This window comes from Erithacus rubecula (genome assembly GCF_903797595.1).
Source record: "Erithacus rubecula genome assembly, chromosome: 2".
Lineage (NCBI taxonomy): Eukaryota > Metazoa > Chordata > Aves > Passeriformes > Muscicapidae > Erithacus > Erithacus rubecula.
This window is the reverse complement of record NC_136685.1, coordinates 40,048,410-40,068,897: the sequence shown is the minus strand read 5'-3', so window position 1 is coordinate 40,068,897 and position 20,488 is coordinate 40,048,410. Positions and strand designations below refer to the sequence as shown.

The window sequence follows — 20,488 nt, the reverse complement described above, 5'->3', positions numbered from 1 at the left end:
TTTTGATTATACTCAGACAATAAGCAATATGAAAGAGCCATCAAATGCATAAATTAGGTCTCTTAGTATGTGAATTATGATAGAAAAATGTCTTCAGAGTAGACCAGCAAGACTTCCACAGGACTTGTGTATATAATACTAAAAGTACATTCACATTTTTTTCTTTAATAGAAATCAGTTTAGACTTTGAAAGAAATAATTTCTTATAAACATTTACACAAGCACAACTTTTATTTCAAGAAGACTGTGAAAAGAGAGTGTGAATAGTCTGAAACAATACAGCAAAAGATTTCCAACATTTCTACAGATTTTTTTAGAGCCATGGAAAAAACTACAGTTGTATGGTAGTTACTCTCCTAAATCATATAATGCAATTACTTTCTTTGTTGTATTGATAAGTAAATATTTATTACTAGAATTTTTAAATATGGCAGCATTGATTAAATAGGTTAATTTTTTTCCAACGTCCATACAAATAAATACTTAAGAAATCTTAAAAGGAGAGTAAAATGTGATTGAAATTTTGATTTTGATCCCTTTTCCCCTCAGATATGCTGAGCTATCACCTTTTTTAGAGCTGTGCTGAGGAACAGTCTAGAAACAGAGAGAGAACTATCATAATTGAACTCAAAAGGATTCGTACTTGCACATTTGACTTGGAACATTCCAATGAGATGAGATGAAACTTTTTACCAACTGTATATTCTATTAGAATAGTAAAAGGTAAAATAGTTATGAGAAAAATTATATACTAGTTAGAGAGTTATACAAGTTTGCAGAAAAGACCCTGAGACAACAATTAATACTGGGAACTCCATGAATCATAGATAAGAAAAAGTAATTTATGGATTATATGGATGGTTCTAACTGTCATAAGGGCAAAGTCAACATGATGAAGACATCCGGGGAAAAAGCACCTTACACAAACACCACCAGAGCTTAAAACTTTGCAACTCATAACTGCCTGCTTTTACACAATCAGAAAAAAGGTCTCTAAATGCATTATACAAACTTCAAGTTTTTATTTGGAACAAGTTTTAGTTTTAGGTGTTTTAAACCTAATTAAATGGCATTTAGCTGTGTGGTTCAAGCTGAATGAATTCCCATTAAGCAGTCTTCTAGCTATTTTTTTCTGGTTAAGCTGTAGCCATTATCAAACATTGAAAATTAAACACATTTCCCATCCAGCCTATATCAGAGTACTCCATAGCATCAATATCTGTGAAGAGTCTTTGATTCCCAAGTCCATTTTCTACTTTAAATATACATGAAAAACTGTAACATGAAAGTCAAATTTTACACATTTAACTGATTTTACAACTTCCCTGATAATAAGTCAATAAAATGGCTTATTTTATTCTGAGCACAGAAAGAACATTGTGCAATGACATCATGATGTGACCTTCTTTCACACCGTGCAAATGGACACACTGTGCATGGTTTTTCTGTATCTATGTGCCAGATCAGAAAAACTCTAATCTCATAAACCTTTCCAGGATTATTGGAAATAATAATCTGCATCTCTCACGTATATAAAACCCAGGTAATCAAAGCATATTTAAAAATGTTTACTCAACAAAAAGAATGACCATAAAATATTCAGCACAGTCTGTATGAACACTTTGTTCCACTTGGGAAAAAGAGGGCTCTTAAGGGTCCAGAAGAGAAGCCACTATGTTTTTCATGCACTTTTTTATATTTTTCCATCCTGAGGCGAAGTAATGATGTGAAGTATTATTCTTACAGGGTCATATCATAGCAATTATAGGGTTCAGCCTCACATCAGAAGGTTTTCTGAGAAAAGCACTTTCATTACAGCACTACAGGAGATGGAAAACATGCAACTGGACCACAGAACTCTATTCCAATATTATCACTCCATTATTTTTCACCACAGCCTTATGTACTCATAAAATAATGATCACTACTGATCTTGGTAAATATCCAAATGTCTGAGATCAGTTACATCTTTGATCAGTATATAAAATATACAACTACAATGAATGAGAAGAAGTGATGCAAATTTTAAATTGAAAGAGGTAGAAATAAAAGAATTTAAAGTATTAATGCAAACAAGGAAGCATGAAACATTGAGTTACAGTAATAAGTAGCATATATGCAAACCAGATGTGTGCTTCACACAATTTTCAGATTTTGAGGGGATTAATTTACATGTTTGAAATTATTTAGAGAAATGAACAATATAATTTTTAAACTGCTATGTGATGCAATCTCTAAAGTGCAGTGTAAAGAAATTAGTAAACAAATTAAATTTAAAATGTTTCAAATTATCATGTTCAAGACACTATATACAGTAAGCGCATTAAAAAATATTTTCTCTAAAAAAGGTAATTTTCTAGAAAAAATGTAAACTAACTTGCAAAAATATTGATTGTGATTTAATATCTAATATCTATAAGATCAGCAAATCTTATCAGTAGAAAAAAATTATTGATTCCTTATTTATGTGGAATAATTAACTCAATGTAGGCATCTGCTAGATTACTAAGATACCTGTTTTCAAAAAATATAATTTTCTGTTTTCCAAACAGAAGATAGAAAGCCTAAAAAAGAAATAAAATTAAAAAAACAAAAAAAACACAAAAAAACAAAAAAAACACATAACAGAGAACAACACAAAAAATGAACCCCCAAAGATCAAAAAACAAAGCCAAGCAAAACCCAACTACCTAAATTGCTACGGGACCAAACTGGAAAATCATTCAACAAATTTGAAGACTAAAGCAGAATTAATATAGGATGTCTTTTAAAATTATCCCTTCCTGGCATTATAATTCCAGATTGAATTCCACCTAATGAGTAGAAACTCATGAAAACCTAGCAATGAAAGTTTGTTTACAGGAATATAATTGTGATTATTATGCAATGAAGTAAGGCCGAAGACTAGTGGCAATAGAAGGAAAAAAAAATGAAAATTAACAACCATATTAACTAATCAGATTAATCTGAAAGCACAGACAATGGAAAAGATAGTAATGAGGTCCTGTTCATAATATTAATAAAATATTTAAAAACAAGATTTATGGAAATATTAGAAAGTACACATTATTAATGAATGAATCTTAAATGAAGAAGACACAAAATGCAGAGGAAGAGACAATTTTCATTAGCATGACTTTCTACTGGCAAATTAGGAAAATTTGGTGAATTTGACATTTGTAATACAGCATCATAATTTGAAAAAAATATAGTGTGTGTAATTTTGAAAGAAAGTTAATAAAATCATGTGCTCAATCTGCAAAATATTGACAGAAACATCCCAGTTACTTTCTCACTCATGTTTACAATAATATTCATCTACATACCTCTAAACACTTTTAATAACAGCCAAAGAAGTTAAATTTTGTTTTAGCTTCACAAACATATTAAAAAAGAGCCAAATACTGGTATTCATACCGTCATAAATCCATCCAGCAAACCTGAATCAGGCTTTGGGGGTGCTTGCAAGCGCTCCATAGACCACTTCTCAATGATAGATGACACCTGGGTATTTTCTGTGTTTAGAATTCTGAATCCAGTCATATTAACCCCACTGTACCGATAGGGCTCCACATCCAGGGCAAACAGGTCCTGAAAAAATCACCATTGTATAAATTGTGTAATACAGTGCAGTTGCTATTTCAATTGCCAGACCATCTCCCCAGATGAGAGCCTGGTAATTTCTCAGTGCTATTTATGCTGGGAAGTGTGTTCTGCTTGTCTGTGAGCAACTTGGCTGCCCTTATGGTGGGAGTAATCTGATTCCCAGAGGGAAAACAGACTTTCAGGAAATTATAATCCAATTACAGAATTTATCTACTATTAGGTAGGCTAAAATACTACAGTAAGCTTAAATTTTCAATTGCTAAATATTAATATTAATGGCTAGCTCAAACTTATCAGAAATCAAAAAGACACCAAATAATAAAATAAACTGGATAACAGTTTCCTTGAGCTTTCACTCTCAGTGAAACTTAAAAATGTTAATCTTAGGAGGATAAATTGGTGGAGGAAAGTAGGCAGAGAGTGGGGGTGGTGGCGAGCAGAGAAAAGGAGAAATGTACATGGCTTTAAATTTTATCAAAAACATTTCTCACAGTGATCAACATACTTCCAAATATGTACATATCTATGATTAGGAATCCATCTTTGCAAGAGCAAAGATAACTTTTGCCACTTTATGTGCTTTCAGTATATCTGTATGTGTGTGTGTGTGTTACAGTTAACCCTCAAACATAGGGGAAATAAAATTAAGAAAAAGTAAAATAATTCAAATTTTAGCTCAAGAAAGTGAATTGAAAGTTATCCTAGTGTTTTGATCAAATCCTAAGAAGCAATGTAGTAACAACGCTTGACTTCAGGAAACTCAGGTGTAAGATCGAGTTCTGAACATGACAAAAAATGTATTCAAGGTTATACATAATATATTATTTCCCTATAGCAAAATTTTAATTTATTTAACATAGAAATTTAGTCCCATAATTCATAGTATTCATTAATCTAATTTTAATTTAACTTTTCTTGTCAGGTAGCTTTAGGTGCAACACTTGCTTCAATCCATTTTGTTTATTGGCTAGACCTGAAGAAGATTAAATACTATATTGCAGAAACCCCAAATATAACACCCATTGTTAATATCACAAAGCCCACAAAATATCAATCAGTTATCAATCACTGTAATTCTGTAGCTAGTAATATGATATACTTTCCCATACACAATATTTAAGACATGCAGATTACAAAATTAATTTAAAATACCTAACTCATATCCTCTTTGCAAAGAAATAAAACATTTTATTGCAAAGGAAATGTTGGACATAACTAGAACTATGTTACATCTTTCTCTTTAATAAAATTCTCTCATTTTTTATGGTGTCAGAACTTTGAATACAATTTTTAAATCCAAACACATCCATGTTTACACTGGAATGTAATAAATATACACAATATTATTATGCATATATTACAAATGCACACGGGTCAGTGTATTAATGAGCCAGTGCATTACATCCTGAATCAATCAAGAGGAGATTACACAGAAGACTGTTGTAAACACTGTGACTGGAAAATTTATTTGACAAGACTTTCACCATGTCAGGTAAGAAGCAATTGATATATAAAAACAACTAAATTCTGATGCTGGTTCCAGAGCTACATTGCAAAATCAAAATCTATTATATGTTCGTGCACAGTAAATTATCTCTTGATAGTTCCAAGTCAATATAATGTTCTTGTCTCCATAGAAAATCTAATGTTTTAATAAGTAAACCAAAATGAAAGAAAATTCTGATTTTTAAACAGAGCTTTAAGTGTCCTTCCAAAGAACAGCATAGTACTCAAAGAAACAATTTTCATCAACATAAAAATAAAAATTTTAAAAATAAGAAAAAAAACTTCAAAACATCCATAATCCATTTTTATGGAGGGAAATCTATTTAGTGAAGAGAATTCTACTGCATATAATCCTAAATCTATAAGTGACAGAACACTTTACCCTTCTAAAATAAGATAGGTATTTGTGCAGGATGTGTTTGGCATTGACAAATTATTTTGTTTTCTATCCAACCAGATATTTCGTGTTAATACTTCACACGAACTTCTGTTTTGTGATTATGAGGTGGACTCCTACTCTACCACAAAAGATTCATTTTCATAAGAACTTAAACATGTATGTGACTTTAAACATGGGTCATTTCAAGAATAGTTTTGCCAAGGCACAACTGTCACATGTTTGTCTCATACTTTTCTTTTAAAAACACAATGAACTGCAATCTAATTAGACAAAATTGAACACAAATTCAGGGCAGATAAATGTCCTGGAGACTCTGTAGTCTCTAGAACAATATTTTACCAGCTTTTTAACTGCATCTTAGTCTGTGTTCAGGAAAAAGGACTTCATATAAATGTCTGTTTTGTAAGAACATTCACATTTTAACTGTTCGTTTATTGCAAATGATGGATCCAAGAATGATCAAATTCATTCTATTTACAGTGGACATCAAGAATATTACATAATTCATGTGCTTAAAAGCCTCATACGAATAGTTAAATAAAATGCTGCTGAGATTCGCACCAAATTATTCATGAATCGTATGACAGAAGAACTACCTTGTAAAGTGTTGGATTAAAAATATGGAATATATGAGTACATTTTAAAATGTCTTAATCTTCACATACAAACAACTAAAAGACAAAAAGGACAACATGCATAAAATAAACAATGAATTATGAATTATTAATTTAACCCTCCTTGACAGTTAAAAGCTGCAGTGCTACAGCCAGATGCTTTTTTCAGGTCTATCAGTTTTCAGGGCATAGTGTTGAACAATAATTAAACCATCCGGATGAGTTTTCACTGAAAGTAAGAAAACTCAGCAGAGGAAACATCTTGCACTCACACCCCACTCCAGAGAGACCTTTTCCACTTTGTTAAATAATAGAATTAGGAAAGCAATGTCTTTATTGGATGTCATCACTGTGTTTTCACAAGTCACTTACCAGTGTGGTAAATATATAGTGATAGTATTCTGTCATCATCCCCATAGCTAAAGCCTTGAAAAAAAATAAACAAAAGATTAATGTTAACACATTTTTATCATACTCACATGGCAAATGAAACACTGAAAAAGAACACTACTAAGATCAAACTATAGGGTTGGAATTATGCTAAAATTAGGTCAAGCAAGTCATTTCTTAGCAGTTAGAGAAGATTACTGACTATTAAAGGAATTTATGAACCAGATCTTCTGATAGAAAGAGTATTATTAGACTGTTTAGCGCAGTAAATGTGAAAGAGGCTTGTATTTTTACAAACTAATGGATACATTAAGTTACAACACATTATTTGAGTCGACAATATTTTCATTCATTATTGAACCCTTTCTTCAAAATGAATTACCAAATAGGATTTTTCTTTTCATTTTGATGGGCAATACCATGCATTTAAAAGAAGGACCTAAGCTTATATTAGACATGTGCACATTTTTCCAACCATGGAAGAAAATTCTCAAGTTAAATTTTGAACAGCAAGAGAGGCACTACTTAAATTAAAATAAAGAAAAAATATCCACAGAAGTATTTTAAAAATTCAGTTACCTCTCAAGTACCTTCATGGCTCTTCCTCACTATGTAACACCAAGTAGTTTTTGATAAACTGTGTATTTTAAAATGCTTTCCTTTCAACTTCATTAAAAAAAATTGTAGATAAAAACCTATGTTTCATTATGTTTATTCATTAAGGGCATTTTCTCCTGAAAAGCATGTATCTTCATGCTTTGCACAAAAGTTGCCTTAGAATGTTCTTCCTGTCCAGGAACTATCAAAGTAAACCTTTGCCAAATTGTTACCAGATGGACTCCTGAAAGACACTGAAGGTCACAATTATACTATTGTGACAATACAAGAATTTATATTCAAAAGAATTGACAGCATTCTGAAGGCTGTGGTAGCCTTTTTACTTGAAATATTGTCCAAAAAATGATGAAATAAATAGTCCATATAATCTTTTCCAAAGAAAAAAATCTAAAACTAATCAAAATATCAGTTGTAAATCAGATTTTATAGTATTTTAAACAAGATTTTGAAAAAATAACACACCATTTTTCCAGAGATGCCTATACTTGTGTACTTAGAATTCCAAAATACTTAAGACTAGAGTATAATGTTCCAGTAGCAATTAAATTCCCTTAAACACAGAAAAACCATATTCCTGTAAGAAATGTTAGAACTTCATTAGGAACTCTACAACTATAAGCATTCTTAGCTTCTATAAGAACATTTTTTTAAATAAAATCAAAGTATTTTTCTCTATATATGTAACACATTTCCACTCACCTATATCATAACAGCTCCAAATCAATTCTTTGATACTACAAAGGATCCCTACTCAACATCCTTCTCATGTTTCTTATTCTGCTGTTTGATGATGCTGTCTTTTTTCAAAGCCTTCCTTCTTTCACCTTCTCACTTCTCTAAAGATCTCACTTCTTTTTCCTCTTCAAACAATGTAATTCTCTGTTCTCATTATTATAGTGCTTCCCTAACCTTTTAAATTATGTATGGTTTCCCTGGTTGCCTGGTGATATAGATAGCAATGAGATTTGCCTTAATTTAAGTATATTTGTCTGATTGATAGGATTTTTTTTTCTTTTTTTACTTTTCATTAGGTACTTTTGGCCAGCAAAGAGTAGTTGTCATTTCACTAAGTTCTCAAGGGACTTCATTCTCTTTATTTTCAACTTGTGCTGTGTTCCACAATCTTCACTAGTAATCTTTACAATCATCCTCTCAAACTGAAAGTCCTTGTCATGTCTCCCAAGATTTATCCCTCCATTATCAGAAAAACTGATCAGTCAATAATTCAGAAATGGATGTACAATTATTTTTTTAATAATCACTTATAAACACTGTATTTGGAATATTAGCATTAAATAATAAATATATTCTCAACAACCCTTGTGTCAATTTTGACAGCAAGTGCTGAAGTTCAGCTTCAAAACTACAAATTGTGGGCATATTTAAAGCATTGCAGTATAGGATCTGAATAGCAAAGAAAAAATTTACAGCATTTATAGCAAAAAAAAAATCTGTATAAAGATCTAAACAGTGATGAAATAATTTTTTCTGTATCTTTCCTCTGTAATCTTTAGGGTGACAGTGTACTTTGATGAAAGAGTTCACAATTTGATTTAAAGATGCTGGTTGCTCACTCTTGGGTCGTGGAGCATGATTAAAGACAAAATGAATTTAATTTTATTCAAATTTCCCTCTGTTCATACATTTTTCACAATGTTGTATACTGTGAAATGAAAGTGTTTTTTCACCTAAAAACTTCTAGGTACCATATCAGTAACGTATCTCGTTGGAATTATTGTTAGTGTTGCAGCTTAATATTGCCATCAGTATACTTTCCATCTCCATTGTTTAGATTTTAAATATTTAAAATAATTAAATGTTCATTCAATGATTTGGACTAAACAACTAGAATAACTAGGCTAGATTACGTTTAAAAAAAGCCAGCAGCAGAGGTTTAAAATTACTAGGACCTAATAAAAGTTTTTCAATCAATGAACAAAAAAGAAAAGAAATTATATTATACACTTAAGCTTACTAGCAATTTTAATTATAGCCACAATAATGCCTGTAAGTACCTCTAATGAGACACATATTTCCAACTCTTATATACATTTTATTTTCAATTTAGACCCTACAGTTTTCTAGCAAACATAATATAAACATGAATTCAAGTCACTAAAAGTTATGCATTAGAAGTATTTCAGTTTAGTGTTCTTTCTATCTTATTTATTGGACTTTATTAAAAAAAAAAAACATGGAGAAGATGATGTCTGAGCCAGTTAAGCATTTGCAATTCTGCTGTATCTCACCTACTCATGTCACTTGCACATAGTATTTTCAAAGCATCAACCCAAATGAACTTGGGTGTTTTGTAGTTCCATTATTAGTGCAAAGAGAATATGGCTCTAAGATATCAATTCTTTTCAATGGAAGACCTTAATGTGATCTGTTGGTAACATAATATTTAGATATCATTGTCTGATTAGGAATAGACATCTTAGAGGCCTCAAATAAAAACAAATACATAGATAAATATGTACATACATAAAGATTTGATATATACACTAGCATTAAACAGTCATTTAAAACCACGCTTAAAGCATTAATTCTCCAAAGTACTGGTTCTTCATAGCTGAAAGACTAATGTACCTTCATGTTCCTCCTGAACATAAATTAATTAAACTCTTTCTTTATAAAAGCATGATTAAAGCAGCTACCATTTGTGTCACCAATGAAATTACCTCTAAAATCCTTGGCTGATTTTCAGTTGGGCCTCAGTAAAGCTGACATACAATTTCCCCGCTTGCTAAAGACCATTAGGTCTGGATAATACTTTTATTTATAAAGGATGAAAAAGATTTAGACATGAGCAAAATGAGGATTACCTGTTTCAAGATGCCTGCTGCCATTTCGTGGCTGCAGTCAAAGATTACGTGGAATTCTTTGCCTCTTTTCATCTCCTTCAGCAATGGCTTTGCATCTTTTGTGTCAGCTGGTAACTGACGGATTTTTAGCCTTAGGTTGTATCGTGATGGAGCCTTGATGAGCTCTTGTAATCGAATGAGACCTTAAAGAAAACAGGAGTCAGGAGAAAAGAAAATTATCAAAACAAGACCTGAACTGCTAGCAGGAGAGCATACCATAAGAACTCAAAGTTTCCTGATTTTTTTTTTCTCTTCTCACTTGGTTGGAACTGATACTCAAAAATGTTATTAAAAAGAAAAATTAAGTATCTGTATTTCCAACACTTTAGCACAAGTCTCTTCCCTTAATATTAATGGAGAGTAGCAGACTCATTTAGGATTACCTAAAAACAGACAAATCTTCCTCTAGCATTATCACGCAACTATGACATTCCTCGTCGAAGAACATATTACTCTAATTCAATTAAAGCCATATCCCAGACTAATAGTTTTTAATCAGACTAGACAATCTCCCAAATAATAAATCAACTTTACATACGAAGTTGTTAATAATTTCAGCACTGTAGAACACTCTCGCATGAATCTGTTCTCATATTTCTGCATTGAATCACTTTACAAGGACGGCAAGACACAAAAGTAGCTTTACATTACTCTGCCAGTTTTGGAGTTAAAACCACTCCAGAACAAAACTTACTATGCTTGTGAAAGCTACTTTCAAATTAATTGATTGTATGAAACATTACAGTGATTCATGATGTTCAAGTTTTCTGCACAAGTACTGAGTATTTTAGTATATCAAATGTTAAAGGGAAGACTGACTATTCTTTCTTGACTGCAAACTTTCCTTTAAAAGCATTCTTTACTCAAAAGGGCAGACTCCCTAATATGCATATTTTATGCATATTTTAAGGAGTTACACCAATCATCTTTGTTACACCTTTGGAGAGGGAATAGACAGTTAAGCTGTCAAGGAACTTTGAAGTGGGATAGAAAGAAAGGGGAAAGGGATGTTGCTTTTTTTCTATAACAAGTCTAAATTACAAAATTTTGGCAAAAAAATTTAAAAATACAAATTGACATATCTCTTTATCTATCCCCACTGCTTGCACCAACACAATACAATTCTGGTCTCTTACTATAGGTCTAAGATTTGTTACAAAATGGCAAGAAGTGTTTTCTTGCCTACAGGCATTTTTGAAGTAAATGTTTTCCAATACCCTACTCAATTAAACATGTAGTTCAATTAGTTTGAGAATCACAGATTATTCTGGGTTGGAAGGAACCCACAAACACCATCTAGTCCAGCTCTTAACTGAACAGCCCATACAGGGATTGAAACCACAACACCTTGGTGATATTAGCTCCATGCTCTGAGATAACCTCAAGAAACTGCAGTGGGTGAAACCCAAGAATTCCAAAACTTCCAAGCTTTGTTCCATTCCAGAGCATTACCCAAGGACATCAGTTCTTAAAGGTCCTAACTGGGCAGGTCAAGAATGAAAAGAAAAAAAATTAACTTCATAAATATTATCACTATTGCACTACCTCTGAGAAAGAAAAAAATCACACCAACATTTGAAATAGAGGATTTACAGATGAAGGAACAAGAGCAAGTAAAGGCTGACAAGGTGATTGGTAGGATAGTGTCTGCCTTCTGGGTTATCTACGTATCTGATAGAGAAGTGATGAGCAACAAAGAAAGTACTGCATTGGAAGACAGCACAAAAGGTAGAAAGCTACCAAAGAAACCTGAGCATGACAATATGGGGAAGAAAACCTGTGAATGCATATCTCTTAAAAACACTGGATCTCAGTGCTGGGGCAGTACACACGTACAGGCAAGCACATGAAATATTTGTGCTTTCAATAACTATCAATTACAAATAGTAACCAGTGAGATTTCTCAAAATGTATTTTCAGATAAATTAAATCTGAGACAAAAGCAAATTCCAGGGTTTTCAAAGCTGTTTTATCTCCTGTTCTCATCAACGTGACATAAAAAGCAATCTTAAACCTTTAATGTGTAATATTGTTCATGGCTTCTCCATGTAGCATAATATTTAATTTTAGTAATAGTTACAGTGAGCACATACTTTCATTTTTAAGGTTTTAACATATATATTTCACCATGTTTCCAGCCACCAGTAAACTTGTGATGGATTATGGCATGGAATAAAACATGTTCCACTCTACTAAATGACTCACTTCAGTGGTCCACTTGGCCACCCACTATAAGGAATAAATTCTTTACTGGCATATGTTCAATGGCTTTCAGCTTGCTGGGCTCTCAGCAGTATGATTTTGGAAAATAAAACCCCCTCACTTTCAAGGGGGTGAAGATATGCGACTCGGTGGAGAATGCATGGTTCAGGGTGCTGCTGTGAAGGTGTGTCATGGTTTAAATACTAATTAAAGGTTAGAGGTTTTCTTCTACAGTATAGTATCTACTATTTGGGATGCAGCATTTGTGTTTTTAAAGTGCAAAGAATAAATTAGTTTTACTAAAAATAAAACCCACTAAAATAATTTCCTGAAGAAGAATAGAATAATTAATCTAAAAACAAACAAACAAAACCACCATCATACACAAACAAAACCTTTTCTAGATTAAATATTGAACAGTGGGTCATTATTTGCAACCAAATTAAAAATTAAGCACTAGAAAGATATAAAGCTAAAGAACAAGGTCCTGCATATAAACTGCAACATTTGAGTTCATCTATGGACAATAACTGCTTCCCAACTCCTGGCTGCCACCAGTTTTCTCTTCCCCTGAACACCCTAACGTCCTGGCTTCTGCAGGATTAGATTCTGCAGTAGCAATTGCAAAAAAATGTTCCAGGGGATCAGAACATCACACAGTTTAGGACTAACCAGGCAATACATGCAGGATATAAATAAATTGTGCCCCTATACTTACAGTAAAAAGCTGTGTAGAGTTCAGTTTTTCACAGCTATCTAATATCATAGGTTAAAGGCTTTTTATAGTAAAACTAATGCCTTGGAGTAACACAAAATGAGCTTTACCTTACTTACTCTCTTTAACATTTAGTCCTGAATAGGTGAAGTCAGACAAGTTAATTGTTTGCTTTCATTTTTAGATGTTATCAAAATTTGTTCTATTTTTTCACTTTTTCCATTTGGTTGATTGGGATACCGAAGATTCAAAGAAGATTGCTTGTTCCTACTGTGTGCAGTTTGTCTGTGGGACTCAGTTTCTACCCTTCTATCCTTTGTGTACCTTGATTATTTTAGGTCAAACATACATTTACACATTGGCTAAGATTCTTAACTACTGTTGATACCAAAGTTTCATTGGTGTTGTCTAACATTAGAGGAAGTGTCATAACAGGCTGGTTATGTAGGGTAAAAGTAACTAGCTGTCATATACTAAGAAATAAAAGTTTCTGAATCAGCAAGAGACAGTTTCAAAAGGACACATATGTAACTTATCAAAAGAAGAGATATCAGAGCCTTCAATGAAGGGAGGAATGTAATTCAAGAACTACAAGGACTGTGAAGCTAAGAACAAAACAAGTCCTTTCTTCACCATGATTTTGAGATCTAGAATATTTTTAGTGAACAAATGTCTAGAATAATTTTAAAATAATTGATTTAAAATACAATCTGAATTGCAGGCCTGAGATGAAATCCTTATTTTATCAGGATTTCCAAGATCCTCATGTAATGTAAAGAAAATTACAAAAAAAACCCAGCATAAAAGAAACCAACAAAAAAAAAAAAAAAAAAAAAAAAAACCCAAAGCAAACAGAATACAACCATTTCTGTGTACAAGTCCCTAAAAAAAAAAAAAAAAAAAAATCTATTTTACAACAGTATAGAAATAATAGCGGCATTTTGGGAATGTACTTCCTGCATTTTCTTTCACCAGGGACACCTTTTTCCTGTCCCTTTAAACTCTCAATTCCTTCTTTTAGCAGGCACTGTGATAGAGCCCTACCTCTGAATGGCTGGGAAGAGTGCGGTGTGAGTAACTCCTTTCAGAAGCTGCCATCAATTCATCGTTAAGGAGAATCCTGAAGGAGCAGTTTGTGAGCTCTCCAGCTGGCATCTTCCTCCAAAGAGATCAATCACATTACCTCCTCGACATGTTCAACTTCAACCAGTCCAGGAAGCAAGAGCCCCAAGTTTGTTTTAAAACCTGTCTCCAGCTCAGCAGTCTTGCGGGCCATTGCTACGCCACCTGGCTTGCTCATCAAACTATTTATCATTTCCATTAATGCTGCCTTTGTGCTGCACAGGAAGAATGCAAGCAACTGCACTTTGCAATAGGCTTTCTGTAAGAAAACACTAATGCTCTTTTAAAGGCTACTCCTTATCTTCACCACATCAAAAATTTCAAAGCTAATAATATACTGCTTTGCAGAACCACCACGAAACAATTTTTCTATTTTTAGCAAGTTGTTTCTTCTCACACCTCTCTGTACTCTCCTCCTACCCTGACAGCCCCCTGCCCAGTTTTTTGGTTGTGTCTCAGAAAAATCACATTGTGTATTGGGCTTTGAAAGGGATATGGGTAGAAGGAAGGAGAATGCTGGTTTACCGGCATTGATAGAATTTTTGGCATCAACTGGAACAGTTAATTGCTGCAAAATGACTCACGGAGATTACCCATGAACTCTAAAGTTTAGTTTTATCATCTTCAAAAAAAGAAAAAATACCTCTAATGAAAGTATTACAAAGAAATTGCACTAGCTAGTAGGGGTTCTTGAACAGTGGGCTGTTCTGTGTTCTTTGTGCTTTTCTATCTAATAGAGCAACACCATTAAGAAAAGCACAGAGGAAACAGAGACAAAGGAAAAAGACAGTTTTATGAACCTTTCATGTTTATTCATATTAAGGTTTTTTTTTACTACATTAAGATAATTTCACTCAATTCCAGCAGTGTAAAACATTCTTGAAATGATCAGCAGTCGTATTTAATTCCATTTAGATACATTAGCAATGGTGTCTTTAATGGAAAAATTCTAAGATATATAGTCCAGGAAGAAAAATTGTCTTTTCACTGTAAACATAATTAATACAAATTTTATTAGCAGCTTTAGAGTCCAAAATTTTAGCAGGATTTTTCAGTCATGTAGATTAAGGGTTGGATAGCAATAAGAATAGTACAAGTGTATGCATTTATATATTTTACAAATATTAACACATTACAGTCCGATGCCAGTCACAGCTTGCAATATTTAAAATGTACTATGATTAGTGGCAGCGACATGAAAAGGAGCTCAAGGATATCTAGTATTATGTTGACTTATTTTGCTGTTAAACAGGACTTCTACAAGGGAAACAATAGTACCGAATGAGTAAAAAGGAGGAAATATGTCTGGTAACTGACTTCAAAAGAACTTTTGCCAAAGAAAACTCTATTTAACAAGCTCTTTGTCGAGAATATAGCTGTTCTGTTTCAAATGTCTTTAGTTGAAAATTTAAAAATTAGATTCATGAGGGCAGCCCAATACACAAGAGTTGTCCACGACAACAATAATATTTGCTCAAATTAATTCTGGAAGTGTATTTGTATGACACAATTTCCTTCTGGGGGAGAAAGTGCAGATGTATAAAGTGAGCACAATGTCCAACTACCTAAACCTATGTCCCTATCTCCTTATCAAAGCATAAAGTGTGACTGCTTGCCAAACTCTTCCTCAAAGATACCGAAGAACCACAGTTTATAAACCAGAACAACCTCAGACTATATTGACATGTTCTATCATATCTTAAGGAATCCATTCCAAGTTCTGCACTGCCTATATGTGGCCTTTCACCTGTACAAACACATTTAAAGAATTTACACTGGAGCAGTTTATGCTTGAGGAAAAAATAATTTGATCATCAAGTTGGGATTCTTGAGAAGAGGGAAAGATTGGAGGAGTAAGAAATATAGTTCTTTGAAATATATCAGTAACTAAAAGTTTTAGTCACCCTGAAAAGCCGGTTCTGGACCAGTGATTATGAGAGGGCAAATAAAAGTTACATTATTTCCTACTGAAAACATTTTCTAAAACCATCTCTTGGATGACAGCCATGCCAGTAATCAGAGAAAATGTTTCAGTCTAGGCAGTTTCTTCTGACTTTTTTTTTCCCTAGACTGTAATAGAATAGAATCATAGAAACATTATCCAAGATCATAGAGCTCAACCTTTGACCAAAGACCAACATGTCAACTCAAGCATAGCACTAAGTGCCAAGTTAATTCTTTGAAAACTTTCAGGAATGATGACTCGACCGCCTCCCTGGGCAGCATGTTCTAATTCTCAATATCTGAGAAAATTCTCCCTTCTAAAACAAACAAGAAAAAAAGTAAGAACTATATTTTAATAACATATATCTGTGCAGGCATGACATGCATTTGAAATATAAACCATTGAAACCGTGCATTTGAACAATTGTGAAAAATTATGTGTCGAGACTAAGCCAGTAAAAAACAAACAACCCTAAATTCCAATCCCCCTTTTTTTTTTACTAAAATAAATAATAATTTCTATACAATTACCTAGCACAGGAAAGCAGAAGTGTTTAAATAATATTGAAATATTAATATTTCAATGTTAATAATATTAAAGCTGCAATTACTAAAATAACATATATAGAATAGACTAGCTTTACAGTCAAAACCAAAAATCACTGAACAAGGAAACCCTGGATCCACGTTTAACTCCATAGACAGTCCAGATTTCTATTCCAATACTGTGCATATTACTTAATTTTTCTGTGTCTTGGGTCTTAGCATCAGAATGCTAAATCCATTGTAGTGCTGTTTCAGCATAACCAGTTGTAACTGAAGAGTGAGGCAATAATCAGCTTTATTGTTTTCCTTAAATATGCTAAGCAAGCACAGCAGAGCTTGGGTGCAAACATCTTTTATACTTGCAAATAGCCAATCCAAATTCAGCTTATTTCCAGTAACAATTCTTTTCTGAAAAAGACTTTGAAATAGTGCAGTGAAAAAAGCCCCCTACCGCATCTCATACAGTTCCAAAAGAGAAAATCAATGTGCTACTAAAGTTCAGAAAAGACCTGCAGTTCATGGAACAGTTTTGATCTTGAAGATCACCATGCCAAGATGCTGAAAACCTCTTTTTATGCCACCTGAGTACTTATCAGATACAGCATATAGCAGCTAGAAGAAAAATAAAAATATAAAACTCAGAGTCCTGTCCATCCTTTCCTCACCTTTGCATCTAATGTGTGAAAATGTAGGAACAAACAGCATAATTGAAGGAAATGCTGAAAATTAAGACAATATTCTGCCCTATTAATATATTAGATTTGTCTTTTTTTTTCTGGTTTCTGGCTACATTTGACACTTATATATGTCAAATGCTCTACTATTATATGCCTGATTTGAAATGCTGCTGTTATTCTGCTTTCTAAACATGCTTTTTTGAGCAATTTTTTAAGCTTTATCATTAATTCAGTATTATGATGGTTATAGCAAGAAGAAGTAACAGTTCTGGGCATTTCAAAGTAATTATCATAATTGTATGGAATATAATCTCTCAAGTGGCTGATCTATGAGCAGTGCAGGTTAATGAGGGTGAAGAGTGAAAAAAAAAGATATACTACAATCAAAGGATAAAAGATTTTGTCAACGATATCAGGATCCATGATAAAAGAAGCAGTAGAACAAGTTAGCAATTCCTAGAAATAAAACAGAAGTATTGCTATTGTATCAAACTATGCAGAGCTGAATAAAAAACACTGTCCACTATAAATCAAAATAGACTTAGCTTGAAAAGATGCATAAATGAACATCCTCAGATGGAATTTAAACCAGCTTAGCACATTTATTCTTGGAAGCAAAAGCAGCTTCATTTTTGCTTAAAAAAAAAAGAATGAATTGGTTAGAGTGCAAAAGATAAGAAAAACTCTGCAATTGAAGCTGAAATGAATTAAGACATTAATATTTTAACTGAGAGTAACACAGAGCAATTCACAAATGGACTGGCATCACAACTTCTGAGTGTTCTCACAACCAGAGTACAAAATATGTATTACTGAAATAAGAGTAAGACTGTGCTTCAGTTTGGATAAATCTTATATGTATGCACCATACAAGAAGGGGAAATTGATCTTGTCTCAATTTTCCTCTTTTCATTTTTCACTTAGTTTTTCTGCCACATATTTTTGCATTTGGGCATAATAAAAAAATTTCCAGTCTTAATAAAAGAAGCAATTCTTTGGATCAGAGGTTCCCTAGACATTTTTCTGTAAGATTTAAGTTCTTAAGTTAATTCAAATCCACAAATGCAAAAAAAAAAAAAAAAAAAAAAAAAAAAAAAAAAAAAAAAAAAAAATCAAAGCACTATCTGGAATATATTCATTGTTATAACTTCTGGAAATATTACCCCCACTTCTGTTCCTTAGAAAAACAGGAAATAGCAAAATACTATTTTTTATAGAAAAACACTATAAAGTACCTTATGGATTTAAAAAAATCTACCTATTTTAAATTATCATTTTACCAAATTTGAATGTATTAAAAAAGCCTTAAAAGTCTATTTTCTTCAATAAAATTATTCAATGAAAGTGTTACAAATGCTGTAACATCTCTGAACTGGTGACTGAAAAGATGTTGAACAGAACTACATGCCATTCCAGTTTATACTCATGGGAAGCTTCAAGTCTGTTTTGTTCACATGGGAAAAATATAACCCTTTTTTAGATCCTCTTAATTCACTCCACTAAAGCAACATAACATAACATAACTATTAATTGGTAATGAACAAGCACAGTTCCATTTAACATTCTGTGCTAAACTATGCCACCCCAGTCTCTATCTTTGATATGATTTACACACAAATTTATTTATTTGCAGGAAAGGTACCCACCTAGCCCTTCATAAGCAACCAGTAATCTGAACTCTGCATCTGTTTTATAGAACCAGAATAAATGCTAGCTAGAACTGCACAAGTAAAACATTATTAATATACAAAAGTACAGACAGATGCAGCTTTCATCTATACATAATATAAATCAAATTTGAGAAATCAGTATCAATGACCATTGAGCAACTTAATATAAATTTATAATTTAATGTTTCTGCGCATTTGATAGAGACATTATCCAGAAGCAGTGGCAGTTAATAGCCATGATAGAGACCTTTGAAAGTCACCCCTACCTGCCTTTTCTCTTTCTATTCTGTCTAGAAAGATTAATATGAAAAGAGTGATGTGTAAAAAAAATAAGAATTAAAATTAATAATATTTTTAGAAAAAGAAAACACAAACCAACACCCAGAAAAAAATAAAACCACCAACAAACCACCAAACTCATGTGGTGGATTTTTCATAGCTTTTCAAGGACCCAGTTGTTTTGTTCTAACCTAAATATTCCTAGCTGAGGCCTTTCTGCTACAGTTTGAAACATTATTTAATAATAACTATTCTCTAACATATAGTTTATTTGTTTCCTTTTGTAAGACTCCCACTACAGAAAAGTAATGCTCTTAGAGTCTTCTCCTCCCAGAATATATTTTATTTAACCTCTGATGTGGAGAACCCTCATCTTTCCTGAGATATGCTGCAAAGAGCAATGTAATAAAATGTGACTGTTTTTTTACGCAGATGAAATTTTAATTACCTAGGAATTTCTTACACATGGAATTTCAGATCAGACACCTGAGTTCAACGTCATGTTTTCTTTCTCATAATGCCATTGTTAGTTTATTCACAATGTGACCAAATCTTATGCTTGAGAACTATTAAAATACCTTAACACAAATTATATTTTCTAGAGTATTGTAACTTCTGAGACTGCCACCTGCATATGTAATTTATATGCTCTTCACATCAGAAAATTAACCTTGCAAATCTATCTTTCAGTAAGCTGCAACCAATCTATTTATGTTTATTACTCTTACTTTGCATCCATTTGACACTTTCATAAAGTACCTATGATTCTAATTTGCATATATGAATGTCAACTTGAACAGTTTGGCTTTCTTAACTCAATATGCATCACATCAGCTGTTTTTTTGTTTGTTTTCTTTTTTTTCCTTGCCCATGAGGCACAATGACCTGGCAAAGAAGGAAGTTTTGTTATTATTTGTTCCTGATAAAGGAAACCTCACAGTTTCAGCCAACTTAACACTTTGAGACTTTTTTAGAGCATACAAGTAAACAGGATTCTTTTTTCCAGGAATAGAAATTCAGTTAACTGGTCGATTTAAAACAACAACAACAACCACCAAAACAAAACAAACCCAAAAGAACAAAAAAACCCAACCCAACCAATCAACCAGAAAAACAGAAAAAAAAAAAAAAACAAAACAAAACAAATCAAAACAAAACGCTCCAAACCAACAAGAGCAAAAAGAAACCAAAACCAATAAAACAAAACCCAATTAACAAATTCATACTGCAATTTCACTTTATTCTACCCAATTTTAAGCAGGTTCCATTTCAGGAAGGAAGTTGTTTGGAATAGGTGGATGATTTAGACATTAATAAAAGATAAAGAAAGACGAT

At 32.5% G+C, this 20,488-nt stretch overlaps 1 protein-coding gene across 2 annotated transcripts in view; it reads right to left on the bottom strand.

Moving 5' to 3' along the window:
- Positions 1–20,488, bottom strand: part of GRIK2 (glutamate ionotropic receptor kainate type subunit 2) — a 359,794-nt gene that overhangs the window by 211,705 nt on the left and 127,601 nt on the right. For both annotated transcript variants that reach the window (XM_079299157.1, XM_079299156.1), the window contains 3 exons: positions 9,960–10,141; positions 6,499–6,552; positions 3,418–3,591 (listed from right to left, as the gene is read on the bottom strand). In XM_079299157.1, the coding sequence (XP_079155283.1) occupies positions 3,418–3,591; positions 6,499–6,552; positions 9,960–10,141 (410 nt within the window). The remainder of the gene's footprint in view (positions 1–3,417; positions 3,592–6,498; positions 6,553–9,959; positions 10,142–20,488) is intronic.